General features: G+C 46.0%; 1 protein-coding gene across 1 annotated transcript; it reads right to left on the bottom strand.

Annotated features, from left to right (window-relative positions):
- Positions 1–286: 286 nt before the first annotated feature.
- Positions 287–3,529, bottom strand: LOC144806126 (uncharacterized). The gene has a single exon (XM_078672556.1). It carries the CDS (start codon positions 3,242–3,244, stop codon positions 1,562–1,564), a length of 1,683 nt encoding a protein of 560 aa, XP_078528682.1. The 5' UTR covers positions 3,245–3,529; the 3' UTR covers positions 287–1,561.
- Positions 3,530–19,516: the final 15,987 nt, after the last annotated feature.

Here is a 19,516-nt window from a genome sequence, read left to right as displayed (position 1 = left end):
TCTAATTGGAATGCTCTTGACCTATAAACTACTTTCAAATATGATCCTAAGCAAATATTTAAATTCACTGAGCTGCCATTTTCTTCCTTGTTAAATATGAGAACATCTTCAAATATGTTAGTTCAACATGTCTACTGTACAAAAACTATTTTGTATGCTTTAATAGACTAAACATTTCTCCACAAACAATGCAAATCTAGCTGCATACAGCATACCCCTGACTTGCCTCTTTGTTCATTAACAGCATTGTCATCAGAGCGAGGGCAGGAAGGTTTCTCAAATCATATTGAAAAATTATCACTTTTAATAAATACATAACTAAAGCATGAAGTGGCAGTACAGTGTCATTTTTAGTGAGCAGATTTCCATTGAAATGGTCACAAGATTTCCCACTGACATGCAGTTTTACTGATAACACTATATAGTGTTCAAACAATGTTTTGAAATGGAGTTTCTGCAAACATTTGTCATTTGCACATCACCAAGTAAAGTGTTCTGGTTTATTTTGCTTCTATTAAAATCTGTTTGCATCACTCTTCTGAATATTAAAAAATGTGATTTCATAATTCCTGACATTTTGAATATTTGTACTATTCATTTGCAAGTTATTTAAATAGTGTTAGAAAAAAACAACAGGCATCCTACCACCCTTTGTTTCACAATGATTGTTCAACAGCTACATTGACAAAAAACTCTGACTGTAGTAAGAGAAATGAAAGCAAACACAATTTTTCAAGATAAGCAGCTATTAGTAAAAAGACAAACTGACATTTGACCTCTGTCCTTGAACAGACAGTAAATATATCAAGATAAAAACAAGATTTAAAGGCACCTTTATAACTAATTCCCTTTCTGAATAAACAGAAGATTTGTACCTTTCCAGCGTAAGTTCTCTCGCCAGAACGAAGCAGTAGGTCCAAAAAATTGCCGCAACTGATAAAATCTGACTCGCCGTAGCGAGTGGGTGAGTATATTTTTCGGGGTCTGCTATGTAGTCGTTCTTGTTTGGAGGACAGGTGTCCAACTAGCAATGACTTTCTGATGTTGCATTAGCTTTGCCTTTGTAAAGAATGCCTTGCCACATTTAGAGCAATGATATACATACTTAACCATCATTACTTAATCCTCTGTGTTGACACTGTTATTGTATCAGCTGAGCCCTGCCAATAAATGAACTGTCACATTCAGTACATTTATTTGCTTTCTCTCCGGGGTGGATTGTTGATGCTGCTTTAGATTGGTCTTCCGTCAGAACATTTTATTACATTCTGTGCATTGATATGGTTTCTCTCCTGTGTAAACTTTCTGATGTTACATTAAACTGTGCTTTATAATAAATGCCTTGTCACATTCAGCACATTGATGATTAATTTTTGCTTTTCAATAAATATTTTGTCTCAATCTGTGCATTTGTACAGTTTCTCGCCTGTTAGGACTTTCTGATTCAGGGCTAACATTTGATTTGTAATAGAGCCCTTGTCACATTCTGTAGACCCCTGTTGCGGACACTCTAATGTTGCATTAATTGTGACTTTCTAATAAATGCCTTTTCACATTCAGTTCAGTTGAATGGTCTCTCCCCAATGTGAACTTTCAGATGGTGTGTGAAATTTTGCTTTGCAATAAATGTTTTGCCACATTCTGTACATTTATATGGTTTCTCCCCAGTATGGACTATCTGATGTACTATTAACCTTTGCTTTGTAATAAATGCCTTGTTGCATTCTCTACATTCATATGGTTTCTCCCCTGTGTGGACTCTCTGATGTACAATTAAACTATGCCTTGTAATAAATGCCTTATCACATTCAGTACATTCATATGGTTTCTCTCCTGTGTGAACTTTCAGGTGGTGTATTAATGTTTGCTGTACAATAAATCCCTTGTCACATTCCGTACATTTATACGGTTTCTCCCCAGTGTGGATTTTCAGATGTTTTGTTAGGTTTCCATGGGTAATAAATGCCTTGTCACATTCAGTGCATTCATATGGTTTCTCCCCAGTATGTACTTTCTGATGTCGCATTAGATGTGACTTTCTAATAAATGCCTTCTCACATTCTGTACACTCATAGGGTTTCTCTCCAGTGTGGACTTTCTGATGCTCCGTTAGATGTGCCTTTCTACTAAATGCCTTCTCGCAATCAGTGCAGTTGAATGGTCTCTCTCCAGTGTGGACTTTCTGATGTTGCCTCAGCTTTTCATTTGTTATAAATGCCTTGTCACACTCAGCACATTGATATGGTTTCTCTCCTGTGTGGACTTTCTGATGTTGTGCTAGGTATCCATTGGTAATATATGCTTTGTCGCATTCAGTACATTTATAGGGTTTCTCACAAGTGTGGATTTTTTTATGCTGTTTTAGATGCTTCTTTCTTTGGAACATTTTATTACATTCTGTACATTGATATGGTCTCTCTCCACTGTGGGCTATTTGATGTCGCTTCAGCTCTCCATTTGTAATAAATGCCTTGTCACATTCAGCACATTGATATTGTCTCTCTCCTGTGTGAACTTTCAGGTGGTGTATTAATGTTTGCTGTGCAATAAATCCCTTATCACATTCAGTGCATTTATACGGTTTCTCCCCAGTGTGGATTTGTTTATGCTGCTTGAGGGTTGTCTTGCTTTGGAACACTTTATTACATTCTGTACATTCATACAGATCCTCCCCAGTATGGAGTTTCCTATGTAGCTTTAGATAATCGTTCCATTTGAACGCTTTATTACATTCAGTACATTTATATGGTTTCTCGCCACTATGGACTTTCTGATGTTGCTTCAGCTCTGCATTTGTTATAAATGCTTTGTCACACATCATACATGGATATGGCTTCTCCCCAGAGTGAACTTTCTGATGTCGTTTGAGCTGTCTATTTGTTTTAAATGCTTTGTCACATTCATTGCATTTATATCGTTTCTCCCCAGTGTGGACTTTCTGATGTTGTGTTAGGTGCCCATTGGTGAAAAATGCCTTGTCACATTGTGTACATTTGTACCGCTTCTCACCAGAGTGGATTTTTTTATGCTGCCTTAGATTCTTCTTCCTATGGAACACTTTATCACATTCTGTACATTGAAATGGTTTCTCCTCTACAGGGACACTCTGATGCTGCATTAGGTCTTCCATTGCAAAGAATATTTTTCCACAGTCAGTCCAACTGTATGGTTTTTCTCTTGAATGAAGTTTCTGATGTTGCACTTGCTCTTTCTCTGCCGGTGTTGCCACATTCCAAATATTCATACGGGTTCTCTTCTGTGGGTTCTGATACCAGGTAAGCTCTTGCTTCGTAATGAACACCTCACCAGACTTAGTAAGTCAGTGTGTTAGGTCTTCAATAACTATCATCTGATGCCCAAGAGCCAAGTATAGACCTCATTGAACTATTTGGGTTTTCTATTGTAGAAAACTACTTTGTCGAGGCATTAGCCTCCAAGGAAAGTGATTTTGAGATATACTGTTTTTACATCACTTCCTACATGAGTAGTGTTTAATGGCTTCACCTTGTTCATTTATCACTGCATTCATTTCACCTGTTAGATTGAGAAAAAGAAACACTGAGTAAACTGAAATGCACAATCCATCACCAAACTCTATTAGCATTCAATAAGACATTTATTTGTCCATTTAGACCGGTGTGTTGAAGAACTTCTAAAATTACACTTTCAAAGTAAAGATGCAGTCTGCCGAGTAAGGGCAAATGATCCTTCCGTGATCTCCTTCTATCGAGGAGTGTGGACTAAAGTAGCAACCAAGACACCAGAGAAGGTCCCTTGTTCAGTGAGTGAGACACTCTCCCCACGACAGACTCCAATGTTAAATCCATATCAACAAAATGCCGCCCTTCTTAGCCAGGGAATGCTTCCTAATATCACACAGCCTAACACATAATACAAGATGGAGCCTTTACCAGTGAATGGACCATGCAACACAGAGCATCACAATAACAGCGGGAAGCATAAGCAACTGCTGCAAGGGAGTCCTTTATACTATCAGAGAGGCTGGGAAAGGACCCTGACAGGTCATCTGAGCAGCTTCCACGCTATGCAACTCCAGAGATAGAGGATCTGAACAGATCTACACAAGGAACATGAGGTCTACAACTATTATGATCACACTTTGGTGAAGTCAAGAAGTCTCACCTTTAAGATGTTTATGCTTTTCCACTGCTGCACATGATAAAATAGGAGAACAAAAAAGGTGCAATGATGTGGCTACTGTTGCATTATTCTGCAGGCATGCAGGTGTTTCTTCACAAATGTGCACACCTACAGAAGGACACATGCTTAATTTTCCGTTTTAGATCTGGTGTTAACCAAGATATTTTATTTGACTTAAATTACAAGTATATATGTACTTTAAGGGGCTTTAACCTCTCCATCCATTGGTAGGTTGTTGTGTCATTCAAATGTTGCTTTCACCCACTAAAGAATACAGAAAGGGGTGCAGTGGGTCTGCCTACTTTAGGCCCACTGGCTAACTTCACTTTGAGTGACAGCATTTTACTCTTTCACAAGGAGATAATTTCCAGTGTTTATTTTGTACTTCATATTTACGTTAGGGTTGCCTATGTGTTTAAGCCTTATGTGATAGCAGGAAGCTTTCTATCAGCTCTTCATAGAACAGGACACATTCCAGCTTCATCTGTCCTGACTCTTGCTACTGATGTTGTAAATTCATCTGGGGCTGCTTTAGTTTACCTGACTGCTGCTAAATCGGAGTATACCAGAAGTTGTTCTTTATAAAGTAATTCACTTTTTAGAATGTATGCAATGAAATGCATTTATACCTGCACTCTTGTATGTATTTTAATTGAGGACTACACCTATGCTTGCAAATCAGCTTAGTCTGCAGGTTTAGCTTGTATGTCTTCCTAGTTTGTTACCAGGGCTCTTGTTTGTCGTGCTTATATAAATATTTAACTATTACATTAATTTAATATGCGCTTTGCAGTCTATCTTTGAAATCCTATCTACCGCTGTGTGTGTGTGTTGATCTACGCCTCTACTGTTCATCTATATATGCATCTGCCGGTCTAACAATCTACGGTCCCTCTATCTTCATGACCCTCTATCTATTCAACTTCTATCTTTGCAACTTCATCATTCTATATATCAATGTATCTCCCTTTTCAAGTGTATCTATCTCCAGCAGCAGGGTTTCCCCTGTCAATCTATCTATCCAACCCAGAGGTGTGAAGTTTAATACAATCTCTACTTGACCCTGGGACAGGTTGCTTCATTAATCTGCTTGTCCCGTAACAAAATCCACGTGTCCCTTTGGTGCCATGTATTGTGACGACAAATTATGGCAATAATCTTATGACATAAGAGCTCTGATAATCGCCTCTCTGATTACGCCAGAGCTTGTACCATAGTAGTGTTTGAATGCTAGCAATTCCCTTATTATGCCACCTTTTCAGAGCTCTACATACTGGGCCTGGAGGTATCGGTTGCAGTAGTTCCCCACAGTTGGCATGCAGTAGTTCCCCACAGTTGACATGCCCATTTCAGTCTATGCAAACCTACTAACTTGCATATTTTATGGGTTTTATTCAGCTTGTCTCTAACATTTTCCCAAATAAAGAAAAGTTGGAAATTTTCTCCGGACAAGGGTAAACGTAAAACTTCTTCCAGGTTTGTGGAAAAAGTGATTGGTGTGATTTTGAACCTGTTACCGCTCAAGAGATTTTCGCATGAGAAAATTGACACAAGCATATTTGCTTGTGCTAACATGCAGTTCACAAATATTTTCTAGGAGTACGATTTCCTAATCTACTTCTGTAAATTCTTGTGAATTCATGAACAACATAATACAAGGACGTATAACATGGGTGCACTTTTGAGACCTTTTTAAGAATTGGGCCCACTATTTAGGTTGGGTGTTAACCAAGGCTTTATCATTTAATTAAAATTGTAGGTATCTCTCTCTGCTTACAGGCTGGCTTCTCTGTGAGTGGCAGCAGTCTGCTCTTTCACAAAGAGCGCATCAGCATGCAAAGTAGTTTTTTTCCAGTGCCAGGAACCACATTGGCAATGTGTGGTTTGAGACCAAAATTATTTTGGCTTTTGCCAATGTTTGCTATAATGATGGGCCTAGCGGCTCACACAACAGTTTTACAAAAACCATGTCAAAACAAGATAGGCTGACCACCAATGTCATACCCATTGGCTTTGCCAATGCTTATTTTCATGTTTGCTATACTTTTGTTGAAACTGGTTACATTGATTTTCCATTATGAATATTTTTGGGAAATACTAGCATGCATGAACACATTTTACTAAATGATGCTACAAAGAAATGACACCTACAATCTCACAGTAGTTTAGGAAAAAACTTTTTAACCCAGTTGCATTTTGTTAATAAACATTTTATTTTGAAATGAAAGAATCATGGTGGCCGACCACACTGGGAACAGCACCAACACCCACCGACCATGCACGCAACCTAGGATTCATCCTCGACTCCTCCCTTTCCATGTCTAAGCAGGTCAACGCCGTCTCCTCCTCCTGCTACAACACCCTCCGCATGCTCTGCACGGATCTACAAGTGGATCCCGACCGAAACAAGAAGAACGGTGACACAGGCCCTCGTCAGCAGCAGACTGGACTTCGGCAACGCACTGTACGCAGGAATCCCAGTCAAACACCTACGACACCTACAACGCATCCAAAACACCTCCGCCGACTGATCGTCGACGTCCCCCGCCACAGCCACATCACCCCCCACCTGAGAGACCTACACTGGCTCCCCTTCGACAAGAGGATCACCTTCAAGCTCCTCACCCACGCACACAAAGCACTCCACAACGCCGGACCAGCCTACCAGAACAGCAGACTCAGCTTCTACACCCCCACCTGCCAGGTCCGCTCCACCGGCCTCGCCCTCACCGCTGTCCCCCGCATCCAACGAACGACTCCGAAGGCAGATCCTTCTCCTACCTCTCCGCCAAGACCTGGAACACCCTCCCTACCCACATACGGCAGACCCAAGACCTAATTGCCTTCAGAAGACTCCTCAAGACCTGGCTCTTCGAGCATTGCAGCACCCCCTCCCCTCAGCGCCTTGAGACCCTCACGGGTAAGTAGCGCGCTCTACAAGTACTCTGATTGATTGATTGAATCATCAATCTTGCTTTAAGGCTTTTACATATATTTGCATTCTGGGAGTATTATACGTAGCCTCATATTGTTACTTTGCAAACGTGTGTACACATTTTTATATTGGAACCACTCTCAGGGCAGGAGATGGCGCTAGTGTGAGCACTCTTCCTCCAAGTCGCCATGCCATACGCGCAGGAGCTCTGACTAACAGCATTCGGTGATCAGCTAGCTGACCTGACCTGGAAGGATTCACACCTGGCAGATGTCCGCAGCGCTCTCGGCGGCATTCAAACCCGAGTTCCGGACATTTCTCCACGCTTGGAGCGGAAGTAGAAGGGCAAAAACCAGAGCCTGGATTTCTGTGACATTACTTTTTTTCTGCAGCGCGAGACTCGCTGCAGACAAGGGCCAGACGGCTGCCATTATCGCTGGTTGGACCCGAGAGTGCTTTAAGCTGCTGGGTAGTGGTAGCAGAAATGGTCAGGAGGCGCCCGAAGTATCGTCCTGGAGTGCACGGAATGACTACCCGCGGACAGAAGACTTATAAATTGAAGTCAGCAGTAACCCATGAGGAGCCGGAGAAGGACAAAATGGAGCAAACAGCTGATAAAATATACCCTCCTCCCAAAGGAAAAAGGGATGCAGGGACCACTAAAAAAAATATGGCGAGGTTAGGAGAGGTGGAGAAGTGTGGCTCACTGGTTAGAAGCGGCAGACCCTGAAGCAGAGGTCGACCCGGGACCAGGGTTCAATTCCCGACGCGGCAGGGTCTTGGGTCAATGTCCGCGGACTCGATAATTCTCGCTTAGGTGCTTACGCTAACCATGGGTCCCACTCTGCAACTCTGGGCAATAGCTTGCTTAATCTCCACAACGGCCCCAGCAACGCCGGGGATGCCTGGCTACACCTTGTGGTACCCTCTCACAGGGAAAGCCAGGACGGGTTCCCCAGCGGTATACAGCGCCAGGACACCACGTAACGAGGTAACAGTGCGCTTTACAAGTATACATACATTACATTACATTACAGGAGGGGCAAACATTATAAAAGAGAATGCAGCGGGAGGTGCTGGGGGTTCTCCATCTATCGCCATGCATTTTACTGTTCTTAAAGTGCCGTCAGCACCTACCTCCACCTCCACCTTTTTCTGACTTAAGCCCACCTGCTGGGGGTAACTTAGATAACCCAAAGCTACCTGACCCACAGCTACCTGACTGGCTGAATCTAGAACAAGGGGCCACATAACCAATCTCGCAGGCAGTCACGGATGATTCTAGTGGAGGGCCTCTAGCGCGTGAGACAGAGCGGGTTCTGGAAACTATTACCTGTGACCAAGATACTCCCACTGCTACTGCCACCGCTGCCCCGGACTGCGAAGTTGCAGGAAAGATTCCCTGGGGGGAAAGAGAGGCTGAGGAAAGAGGCTCCGACCACCTGAGCCCCAGACCGACAGATCCACAGACCCCAGATCGAATGGTCGAGAATTTCTTTTCTGTTTCAAATGGGTCTTTGTCTTTGTCTGGTACAGGAAATTAGTCCCTCAGCTCAACAGAAAGCAGCAAGTCTGAAGGAAAAGGATCCGACCCCACATCTAGAACCATCCAAAAGAAAAAGGCTAGGAGTAAAAGACATAGCCAATTGAAGTGGGACTATTCTGATTCATTTGGCCCACTGCCTGTGGGGGCCTCCAATCTTCAACATGAAGCAAGCCCGCAGCTAACCACTGAAACCCCGACTGAGCCCTCCTTGTCCTCCATTCTTGATTCCATCAAACAGTTCCAGGAAGAAGTAAGATCGGACAGTCTTGCCGGCAAAAAAACCTTCATGGCGGCATCAGGAAATTAAACAAAATAAGTACTGATATTGGCTATTGGGTCTCAATGGTCGAAGGGCGAAATGAGACCCTTGAAACTGATGTATCCCAAGTAAAGGAACAAGGAGCTTCTCACGAGGCCTGCCTCACGGACTTAATGTCTAAATTAGAGGAACAAGAAAATAGGGTACGGAGAAACACCCTGAGGCTGTTGGGGACACCGGAAGGCGTGGAGGGTGAGGACCCCAGAGGATACATCGTCAAATTACTCCGGGCCGCTTTGGCATCACAAACTAGTTGGAACTGAGATCAGGAGGTCCAAAGGGCACACCGTTTCCCTTTTAATTTGAAACAAAGGTGTGATGGCAGTAACTTTGGAAATAAGAAACCTAGGGTATTTTTGTTTTTTGGGGGAATTTTCTTTTAAGGCAACTGGTATATGACCAGGCCAGACCTAACTCTCAGAAAGAAGTAGATGGAATAAAAGTTTTCTCCAAACCAGACTTCTGCCATGCAACAGTCGAACGAAGATGGCGACTGTGCCAAATGATAACTCCCCTACAACAACAAGGGGCTCAAGCATTTCTAATGACCCCAGCAAGACTGAAAGTAATACATGAAGGATCGACCAGGGTTTTTCTATCATAAATTAAAGCTGGAGAGTACATATAAGATATTGTGGGGAGGAAGAAAAAATGAGGCACAAAGCTAAACACCCTGATATGGACTACTCAAATTTAATGCGATGGGGTTCTAACTGTTTTTTCTTACATTTTTTTTTGCATGCTTCCTTCTTTTCCTTTTTATGATTATTTTCATTTTTTTCTCTTCACTTGGAGGTCAGACTAGATTAATCTCGTTGACCAGCGGACCAAAAACTGAGTGGGTTGGCGGCTGAGGTCTCACACTTGTTCACCATCATTCAGGGTCCCCTGACTGCTTTTTCTTGGGGTGGGGTGGAGGGAGGGAAGAGGGGTCCGTATTGAATACAGTGGGGCTAAAAGTTAAAATGTTGGTCTTGTTAAAAAATTTCTGTTCGATATCTTAGGAAAAATTACACTTGCAGCAATCTGCAGGAGAGCGGGATGTGGAGGTGGGGTGTGGGGCTGGGGGCGCTAGGGGGCCAGGGGGGAGTGGGCGGGGGAGTCAATTATGAGTGGTTCAATCAGAGGGAAAAACAACTTTACAAAAAATACCTCTTTTGCTCTTTTGAGGAGATCGAAACAAACAGTAGAAGTGGGCTATGGTCCCTAAGAGCCATATGTAGACTATGCTTAAAATAAGACCATGAATACACCAAACAAACTTAGAATTGTATTAATAAATATCTGCGGCCTGAACGACTCTCTGAAGAGACAAAAAACTGCTCAGGCACTGCGATTAATGGGGGGCTGACATAGTGTGTCTTCAAGAGTACCTCAATCCCTGGGACCAGCGGTGGGGGCTAGGAGGGGCAACAGTACCTCAATGCCCGGGAGCAGCGGGCGGGGAGGGAAAATAGTACCTCAATCCACCAGGGGGCTGTGGAGAAGGGCAATAATACCTCAATACCCGGAGCAGCGGTGGGGCCAAGTACCTCAATCCCCGGGAGCAGCGGGCGGGAGGGGCAATTAGGATAACCAACCGTGCTTAAATTTCACAGACCGTCTGATTTTGATCTCACGCGCGTTGTTCGTGATGATTCCATTTACGGATGCCTTTTGTCTGTAATTTGGGAGTTTAAAGGGAGCAGGACTGTTCCCCTGAGAGATGCCTCAGCTCCCTGATGGGGTCACTTCGCACTCATCCTTGGAGCACAAGAGCAGCCTCACTCCACCCATTATTCGGTATGCCGGCTGATTGCCACATACAGAATGACAGTGGGCCAGTTTTAGCTGTTACAGCATGTGGTGGCCTCTTCCTGCTGCAGACCAGGGCTGGGCATTATGTTAGGGTTAGATGGAAGAAAGGTACATAAACGCCCATGCTGCTACATGAGAATCAAGTTCATCAAAAGAAGGCGGTGAGACACGTTAAAAAGAAGGAGTCATAGTTATTTCAAACTCGTCATTTTAGAACGGACACATTTTCAATATTATATTCAACTAAGCCATGGTTGCAGCTTTTAATTTTATGCAACTAACAACCATTGACATAGCTAATAATTCTGGCTTGTTGTAGGTGTAACGTTACTTGTTGTATTATATATGTATGCAAGGTGCCGAAGGCATGATTATGATGCCTCTGGTGCGAGCGTTTTGATGTCAAAGCCCTGGTGTTAAAGCTGATCTGTGCTGCATGGGAAATATGCACTTTTAAAAATCGCCGGTTTTTAATATTTTACTTTCATTACCACTGCTTTCAGACTTGTACTGTACTGTTTATTAGCCTCCTTACCTGATTTACGCTACCCCTGCCTAGTGCCCCGGTCCACCACGGGTGTTCCCGTTTGTGTGGAGGGCATGTTTGGCAAACAGCTGGTGTTCCCGCTCCCATTGGCCGGACTTGGTCAGGAGGGGCTAGAGACCTGGGATCAACCCTATTTAGTTAGGATGATTTTCTCAGTGCACAGCGGATGCGCACAGAGTTCGCGCGCCGAAGTCGCGCCTAAGTCTAGCCCGTCTGCGCCCGTCCGCGCTGAGGACGAGGTGGACGGGGAAACTATACATCTGGTTGGCTCTCTGGTAAGCTTGACTAATGCCTATCATGACCTTGGACTAGGATGAATCATGACATTAACGACCTAAGATGGACGGTGATATCTAGGGTTGAAAAAGACCCACGAGGCGGTGACTGGGACCTCAAGTTATCTAAAAGAGAGGCTTTTCTAATAGTCAAATTTGATACCGCGACATCAGGTCTGAAAGAACTTAGTGAGATCTACAGACTCTAATATAATGCGCGGTTCACCCGCTTTTGTGCTGTCACAAATTACGTTTATCCCCCCGTTTCTGTGTGTGTGTGCTGTCACAAATCTTGTTTACCTTGGCTGCCATAATTGATGCTCTAGTGCTGTCAGCCAACCTCTTTTTTCGAAGTGTCACGTTAAGTTATCCTTATGTCTCAGGTACAAGTCTGTACAACCGTAGCCCTTCCCTACTTTGCTACGTCAGACACAGTATCGTGAAGGGATCCTGTGATTGGTGAACTAGATCTTCCAATCCCTGTAAAAAGGAACTTGACTACGAGAAAGTTAGTTCACGCATGCGTGAAAGATCAGTGCTAAGGAGAAGGCCACCGGGATTACGAGCAGGAGTACAAGAAAGTAAGTCTATTCCCCCGCGCCTTTTGTTAGAACTGCCCTCACCGTTTTGCCAACGGTCCACATTACAAACATGGACTTCATTGTTTCCATTTTTTGCTTTTTAGAATGCGGCGACACCGAGATTAAACACAACGGTCCGCCTTCCCCGCTTTAGCAGTGAACGGGTGTTGAACAATCTCTACATCGCCCGGTAAGAGGGTTTCCGATTCTAACCGGCTAGCCTAGTAATCTTTTCTAAACCGAGACTATGTAGCGGTGCTGACGCCACCCTTAATTTATCTCCTGGTAGGCAAATAGCGACAGTCAAATGAGGACAAGCATGAAGATTCTTCCCTCCCGGTAAGAATGCCAACACTACAAGTTGGTTTCTTTTTTGTTCATAACCCCCCTGTATGGATGTGGAATGGGGTCCGAGTATACTCCTTAGCTTTACAACATCATACACTGCCTTGACAATGAGCCGTCCCCTAATTTTTCGCAAGTCGTACAACCCTTTGTTTTGTGCATCTCGGCGTGATAACGGTTCTAAAGTAAATTGTATACCCCTAGGTAATCTCCAGCAACTCTTATCTGCAACGAGCATCCCTTCTGCTGTAAACGGCCTCTCTGCTGAAAAATAAGTAAGTTGATAGCCCCAGCTTTTTTATTCAACATCCTTTAGTATAGCGAGTCCAGCCACTTAATTAAACACAGCCCAAGGTTTAAACTAGTTTTTCTTTTGCTCCAGCTTTTTGGAACAGGACCCTCTGTGTTTCCTTGTTCCCCACAACACACACGAAGTTTTTCACCTACATACTAATGAGAAGATATTGGTAAGCCCATGTGTTGACTTGTTGTGCTATTGCAATGCGGTGCTCCTGATGTGCCCAGTAGTGGTTTTTTAAATACTCTTTGATAATTGAAATAATTGACAGTGCTGATGCATCCTTCTTTTTCTTTTCCTTTCTCTGTATCTCTCCAGAGTTCTACATTAGGCCCTGAGGAGAATCCGTACCAACTGTTTCGGGATTCGAAACGCGTAGGCCCCGCCACTATGATCTACTAGACTATCCAGGCATTCAAGCAGTCTAACCTGGTGGTCCTAAATTTGTACATTACCTTTTTCTTGGTTATTGTAAATAATTTCACAAAAGTGATTTGAAATCCAGGAATGTACGTTGTATATATATAGAAAAAGTGTTTCACTGTATATAACTATTTGTAGATAGTGGCCTTCTCTCGCTAGTAGTTTCTTTGGATATTTTCTTTTGTGTAATTGTTTGACTCGAATCTGGCTATATGAGATATGTCTGTGGAACTGAATGAATGAGTGGGTGTATGTTGATTGTATTTATATTTATATTTATGTCTTGTTTAAAGAAGCAAAAATCGTTTTCACTATGCATTAAAAATGTGAAATCTGTTTAAAAAATACTTAAAATAAAAAACTATTAATTAGTCAATACCCTCTCATGAAGTTCTTCTCGTGCTTAGGATGTATATTTAGTATTTCAGAAAGTAATTTTGTTCAGTACTGGCACTCCCTTGTTATTTGATTATCATGACCTTGTGGCATTGAAGCCCACTACCTTACCGTGCCATCACAGATTCCCCCCAGAGGCTTTCTCTGGGTCACCTATTTGTTGTTGTTATACTGCAATCATGGAGCCCATATCACCTGATCATTCGGATGTGCGGGCCTCTGTTAAAATCTCCATCACCCCAGTCACAAACTCGGAAAGGGGCTTCCTTATTAATGCAAGATCCTTGGTAAAAAACAACATTGCATTTAGTAACTTTGTCACCGCCAAGAAGCCTACATGGGTTTTCGTTACTGAAACCTGGGCATCAGACTCCTCCGGTCCCGAACTAGTGAACGCTGTTCCAGAGGGCTATGCGTTAGCTAGACCGGACAGAGTGGGTCGCAGGGGAGGAGGACTAGCTATCCTATATAGGACTTCCTCCATCTGTCGTACTAAAACCCTTTCTTACCCCGCAGACCCCTTTCAGGCCACCCACTTCTCTATAACCTCCTCGCCCTCAGTGTCTTTCTATGGTCTCCTTATTTACAGACCTCCGGGTCCCAGATCCGGTTTTAGCCAAAATCTTCTTAAAATCCTAGAACCCTATTTTGGTAGACCCAATCTGTCAATTATGGGCGACCTGAATTTTCACTTAGAAGACCTAGCCTCTAGCGACACCCTCTCCCTGGTGGACCCCCTGGCCGCATGCGGCCTCCGCCAATTGGTGGATAGCCCCACCCATCTGGCCGGTCACACATTGGACGGGGTCTTTTCGAATGACCCCAGACTAACGACATGCCCCCCATTCCTCTGGTCTGGTCCGACCACTTTGCGGTCCCCTTGGAACTTAAACTCCCCGTCCACCTTGTCACGTGACCCTAGAAATAGGGAACTCAAGCGGAACTATAGGAATATCTCGAATGATACCCTGGCCCCCCTCATAGCCAATGTCAGGATATCTCCTGCGGGCGATGCCAGCGCTGCTGCGCTGGAGCTCTCTAACTCTATTGCAGGAGCAGTAGACGTCATGGCCCCCGCCTCGTATCGCTATTCAGCTAGGCTGAGACCCTCAGCTCCCTGGTTTTCAGAAACACTTAGGCTCCAAAGGCAGGGATGTAGGAAACAGGAGAGGCTCTGGCGAACGACCTGGGATCCGAGGGATAGAGAAAAACACAAACTCCTGCTCAGAGATTATAAAGTGATGGTCATTAAGGAAAAACAGGCCCATTTCACCAACCTAACGGCCTCCCTCACTTCCTCCAGGGAACTGTTTAAGATCGTGGATTCCCTGTGCACTCTGCAAACTCCCGACCCCATAGTAGGCTCTCAAGAGCTATGTAATAAGATCTCTCTTTTCTTCCATTCAAAAATACCTGATATCTACGCCGACCTTGAATCACAAAGAGACCTACGGAGCTCCCATCCCCTTCTGGTCCAGCCTCCCTTAGAATGTCGGCCAAAGGACCCCCCCCCTGAATCTGCCTAGTTTTCCTCCCCTTACCTTGCAGCAATTAGACCTGCTCCTGAATAAAACTAAATCGGGTTCTCCGTTGGACCCTTGTCCTTTGAAGATCCTGAAGGAGTGTAGGGAAGTCCTGCTGCCTCCCCTCCTTGAGGTGATGAATCGTGCTTTGGCAGAGGGCATTTTTCCATTATCTTGGAAAAAGGCAGTTGTAAAGCCTCTGCTGAAAAAGCCGACTCTTGATACGGAGACTCTAAAGAATTTCCGCCCAATATCCTTGTTACCAGCCCCGGCAAAAATGCTTGAAACCTACCTCAACCAACACCTTACTGCCTTCCTCGATACCTCTGGGTTTCTGGACCTGTCACAAAATGGTTTCCGGAAGTTCCATAGTACCGAGTCGGCTCTCACTATGGTTGTAGATAACATCCGTGCGAAGGTCGACCTGGGCCAGACCACCCTTCTGGTCCTGCTCGACCTGACAGCAGCCTTTGACACCCTGTCTCCCTCTATTTTAACAGCTCGCCTTAGGGAGATAGGAGTGGAGGGCTCAGCACTGAGTCTACTAACCTCTTTCCTTAATCAGAGAGAGCAGAAGGTTACACTAGGAGAGTACCTCTCCCCTGCCACACCTGTGCAATGTGGGGTCCCGCAGGGGTCGGCCTTGAGCCCCACCCTTTTTAACATCTATGTGGCCCCACTTGCCAGGCTGGTAATATCGTATGGGATCGAGGCGTGTCATATGCCGATGACACCCAAATTATGGTGTCTCTCTCCCACTCTGTGAGTTCCTCCGCTATCAGCTTCAGGAACTGCATGGAAGCAGTTTCAGAGTGGATGATTCTGAACTCACTGAAGCTGAACGGAGAGAAAACCGAGGTCCTGATTTTTGGCAGAGATCAGGACATATGGTCAAACGACTGGTGGCCCTCTTCTCTCGGAGCCTGCCCGCTACCGACGAAATCCGCCTGGAATTTGGGCGTGATGATTGACACCTCGCTTGATATGGCCCAGCAGGTTAATAGAACGGTCTCTACCTGCTGGGGGGTTATCAGGATTCTAAGGAAAATCTCCCACTATCTCTCCCTGCAAGCCCGCAAACAGATCGTGGTTGCTTTAGTCGCCTCCCGGCTAGACTATTGCAACGCGCTCTATGCAGGCATTAATAAAGGCCTGATACAGCGCCTGCAGACCGTTCAAAATGCGGCAGCGAGGTTTGTCCTTGAGGTCCCCAGGCTCTCCTCAGCTATATCAGCCAGGAAGAGCCTACATTGGCTCCCGATCCAGGCCAGGATCTTTTTTAACATCCTGTGCCTGGTTTATGGGACCTTGTTCGGCGACTGTGAGGAAAGCATAAGATCCCTGGTGGTCCCATACACCCCTAGCAGAAACCTGCGTTCCTCCAGTAAGAATCTCCTCTCTGTTCCTCGAGTTAACAGAGTCAGGTGGGGAGGAAGGGCCTTTTCTTTTGTGGCCCCTAAGTTGTGGAATACCCTCTGTTAGACCTGTCAGCCCTAGGGTGGTCTTTCCTTGTTTTTTTCGCCCTTGCCTCATTTTTCCCACCTTCTTTTTGTTGGCCCTTAGGTCTTCGGGCAATTTTTCATGGCTAATCCATGTTAGGGTGCAGGTGCTCTCTACTACAAACATGGCTGCCACTGGCCCCTGCTACTGCAGCGTGGTCTTTTAGTGTAGCACCCTAGTTGCCAGGAGCTGGCTGGATTCCCATACAATGTTGCAATGCCAGCCTCCCATCCCCTATCCATAGGTAGAGTGGGGAAGCTCCTGGAACCTTCCAGAAGAAAGGCGGAGCTGATTTTTGCCGCCTTAGAGAGTGGTCACCTGACCTGGGCATACTTAAGCAAGGGAGGGAACTTTTTCTAGTCAGTTGGGGCATCACTGACCTGGGGAACCCACGCAGGAGTTTTAGGCGGGAGGGCCTACTTAGGAACTTATGCCACTGGGTGTGACAGGATTTAGGTGCTGCCTCTTAAGCTGAGTGAGGTGTCCTAGACTAGCCCCCTGATCTGGCCCAGCGGTAGGGAACCCCAGGGTCCATTTCCAGTGACTGAGGAAAACTCATCCAGCCTCCAACTCAACCCCCCCCTCTTCAAGAAACCATCACCTAACGGCACAGAACCATCCAAGCGCCAAGAAGACTACTTGCTTTAACCAGCGACTGCTGGGGGATCGACCAGGTACTGGACTGTGCTGCCCTGCGCACTCCCTGCCTTCAATTGGGCCCACCTGGCCCTACCTGTCTCCTCCTGACTGGCTTGCTTTGCACCCCAACCTGCCTGCAGTCCCTGCTGAACTGAGTGAAAAGCGCTATCTCCTGCCCCCCTGTCCAGCGCTGGATCTGGGACTGCCTGTACTGTATAGCGCTATTGCCTCAAGCCCTGCCGTGCCACTGGGAGCGCCCCCACATCGAGTGCCCTCAAGCGCTTCACGGCGCTGTTCTGGCCCACGCGCTATATAGCCCGCGCGTTTGCCCCCGTAGCGCTCTGGGAATTAAGCGCACTGCTCAGGGTGACTCACCGCCACGGCCCGGAGCCGTTTGCGCCTTCCTGAGGCGCCGAGGAATCCCCTCTGAGGCGGCGGCATCAACGCCGGTATTGTGTACCCCCCTCGGCGGCCCCCGTGTGCCAGGAGAGGGCCGCCGAAATCCTCTGCAGGCCGAGCTGGGCCGGAAATCACCCTGCTTCTAGTCCCCCGGGGGCCCCTGGGAAGTGTCGCCTCGTCTTGTGTCCCCCGGCGGCCCCCGTAGGCCAGGAGAGGGCCGCCGCATCAAGCGCACCAGGCCGCGTTAGGCCTGAAGCCTCTGTGGCCCACATCACGTGACGGGGAGCGCCGCCGCATCACCGGCCGCGCCCCCGCCACAGCCGCGCAGCCATTGGCTGCCTGCACTGGGCCTTCGTCTGCGAGCCCCGGCGCCCGGGGAGCCCCATCTCGTCACGGAGGGGGCCGTGGAGCCAGGAAGCCCCTTCCGGTTTGCCCCGAATGCTGGTCCCGCCTCGCCCCCGGCGCTGGTGCCCCAGAGCTGCACCTGCACCGCGCCGGGTCGAGTGAGGCCCCAGGAGGGCTGAAACCCTTCCCCTCACTGTGAGTCTGCGCAAGGGCCCCGGAGGGCTGAAGTTCACAGGTAAGGGCGGAAGGACGGACCGGGCCTTGAGTTCGCCCGTCCCCTGGGGAACATTGAGACTGGGCCCCGTTGGCCCCAATGAGCCTCCCATGACCAAGAGGCCTCAGTTAAACCCCCCAGATGCCTCAATACCGGTTGACTCTGCATGCCTGAAGCCAGGCTCATACTAAAGTAACTGTGCATGCCTGGCTATCTGTTTTAAGCCTGCTGATGAAGTGGTATAATATTTCCCTGTACTGAATTTCTTTCAGGGGCGGGCTTCTACGAATCCTGATGGGGTCATGTTATGATACTGACTGATTTACTCCAGTACTATTTTGCTGACCTGGTTTCTGGTCTTGAACTGTTGATATTGACAAGAGGAAATGTTTATAACTGCTTCTTGAATGCTAGTCCATGGTTTATGAAAGTACCCTCTTAGCCTGCTGAAGAGTATAATGCGACAGGATGTGTTATTTGATGTTTTCTACTTTACTGAAAATACTTAATGAAATGCTTTAATGAAGTACTTTAATGAGATGCTAATGAAATGCTAACGCCTGAATTGCCTTGATCTAAAGCCTATATAAAAGATCTTGATTTTCAATCACAAACACTGGTGTGGTCTCCATTATTGCGCCCACTTCGTGTCTCAGTGGATGAGTGTGTTAAGTAGCTGCTTTACACGTAAGCCCCTGGTTGCCTCCCTGCTCGAGCCAAGCTACCCCCCGGAGAACTGGCGGTCCCAGTTCTTACACCCTCCCTCCTGAATTAAAACTGCAACCTTCTACTGTGCTGTTTAGGAAAGCTTTAAAGACATGGCTCTTTATCGAGGCATACCAGTAAACTCGCACCTGACTCCTTCTTTATATTTTTGTTAGGCGCCTTGACGCCTGTTGGGCTAAGTTCGCGCGGTATAAGTTGATTTTCATTCATTCATTCATTCATTCATTCATTCATTCATTCATTCAATGACAGAAGCAGCAAAATTCCAGTCAGGCAGCACACTATGCTAAGCACAGATTTTAGTTTAGGTTTTTTATCCCACTTAAAACCTTGGAAACAACATCATGTCACAGTCTTCTCACATCCTGCCACTGTGCATCATGCATGCCTCATGCCTTTCACATTTTCTGAATGCCTATGTGCAAGGGCATAGTGGAAGGGTGGAAGGACGGATAAGAAAAGATGGATGAGTGTACAGATGTATTGGGGAAATGGTGGAAGGATGGATAATGGATGGCTGAGTTAAAGGGTGGATGGATGGATGGGT

This window comes from Lissotriton helveticus, assembly GCF_964261635.1.
Source record: "Lissotriton helveticus chromosome 1_1 unlocalized genomic scaffold, aLisHel1.1 SUPER_1_unloc_47, whole genome shotgun sequence".
In the NCBI taxonomy this organism is placed as follows: domain Eukaryota; kingdom Metazoa; phylum Chordata; class Amphibia; order Caudata; family Salamandridae; genus Lissotriton; species Lissotriton helveticus.
This window is presented reverse-complemented; position numbering and strand designations above follow the sequence as displayed.

Bases quoted from the DNA above. Each gene is read 5' to 3' on its own strand.
- LOC144806126 (XM_078672556.1), bottom strand. From the start codon at position 3,244: ATGAATATTTGGAATGTGGCAACACCGGCAGAGAAAGAGCAAGTGCAA.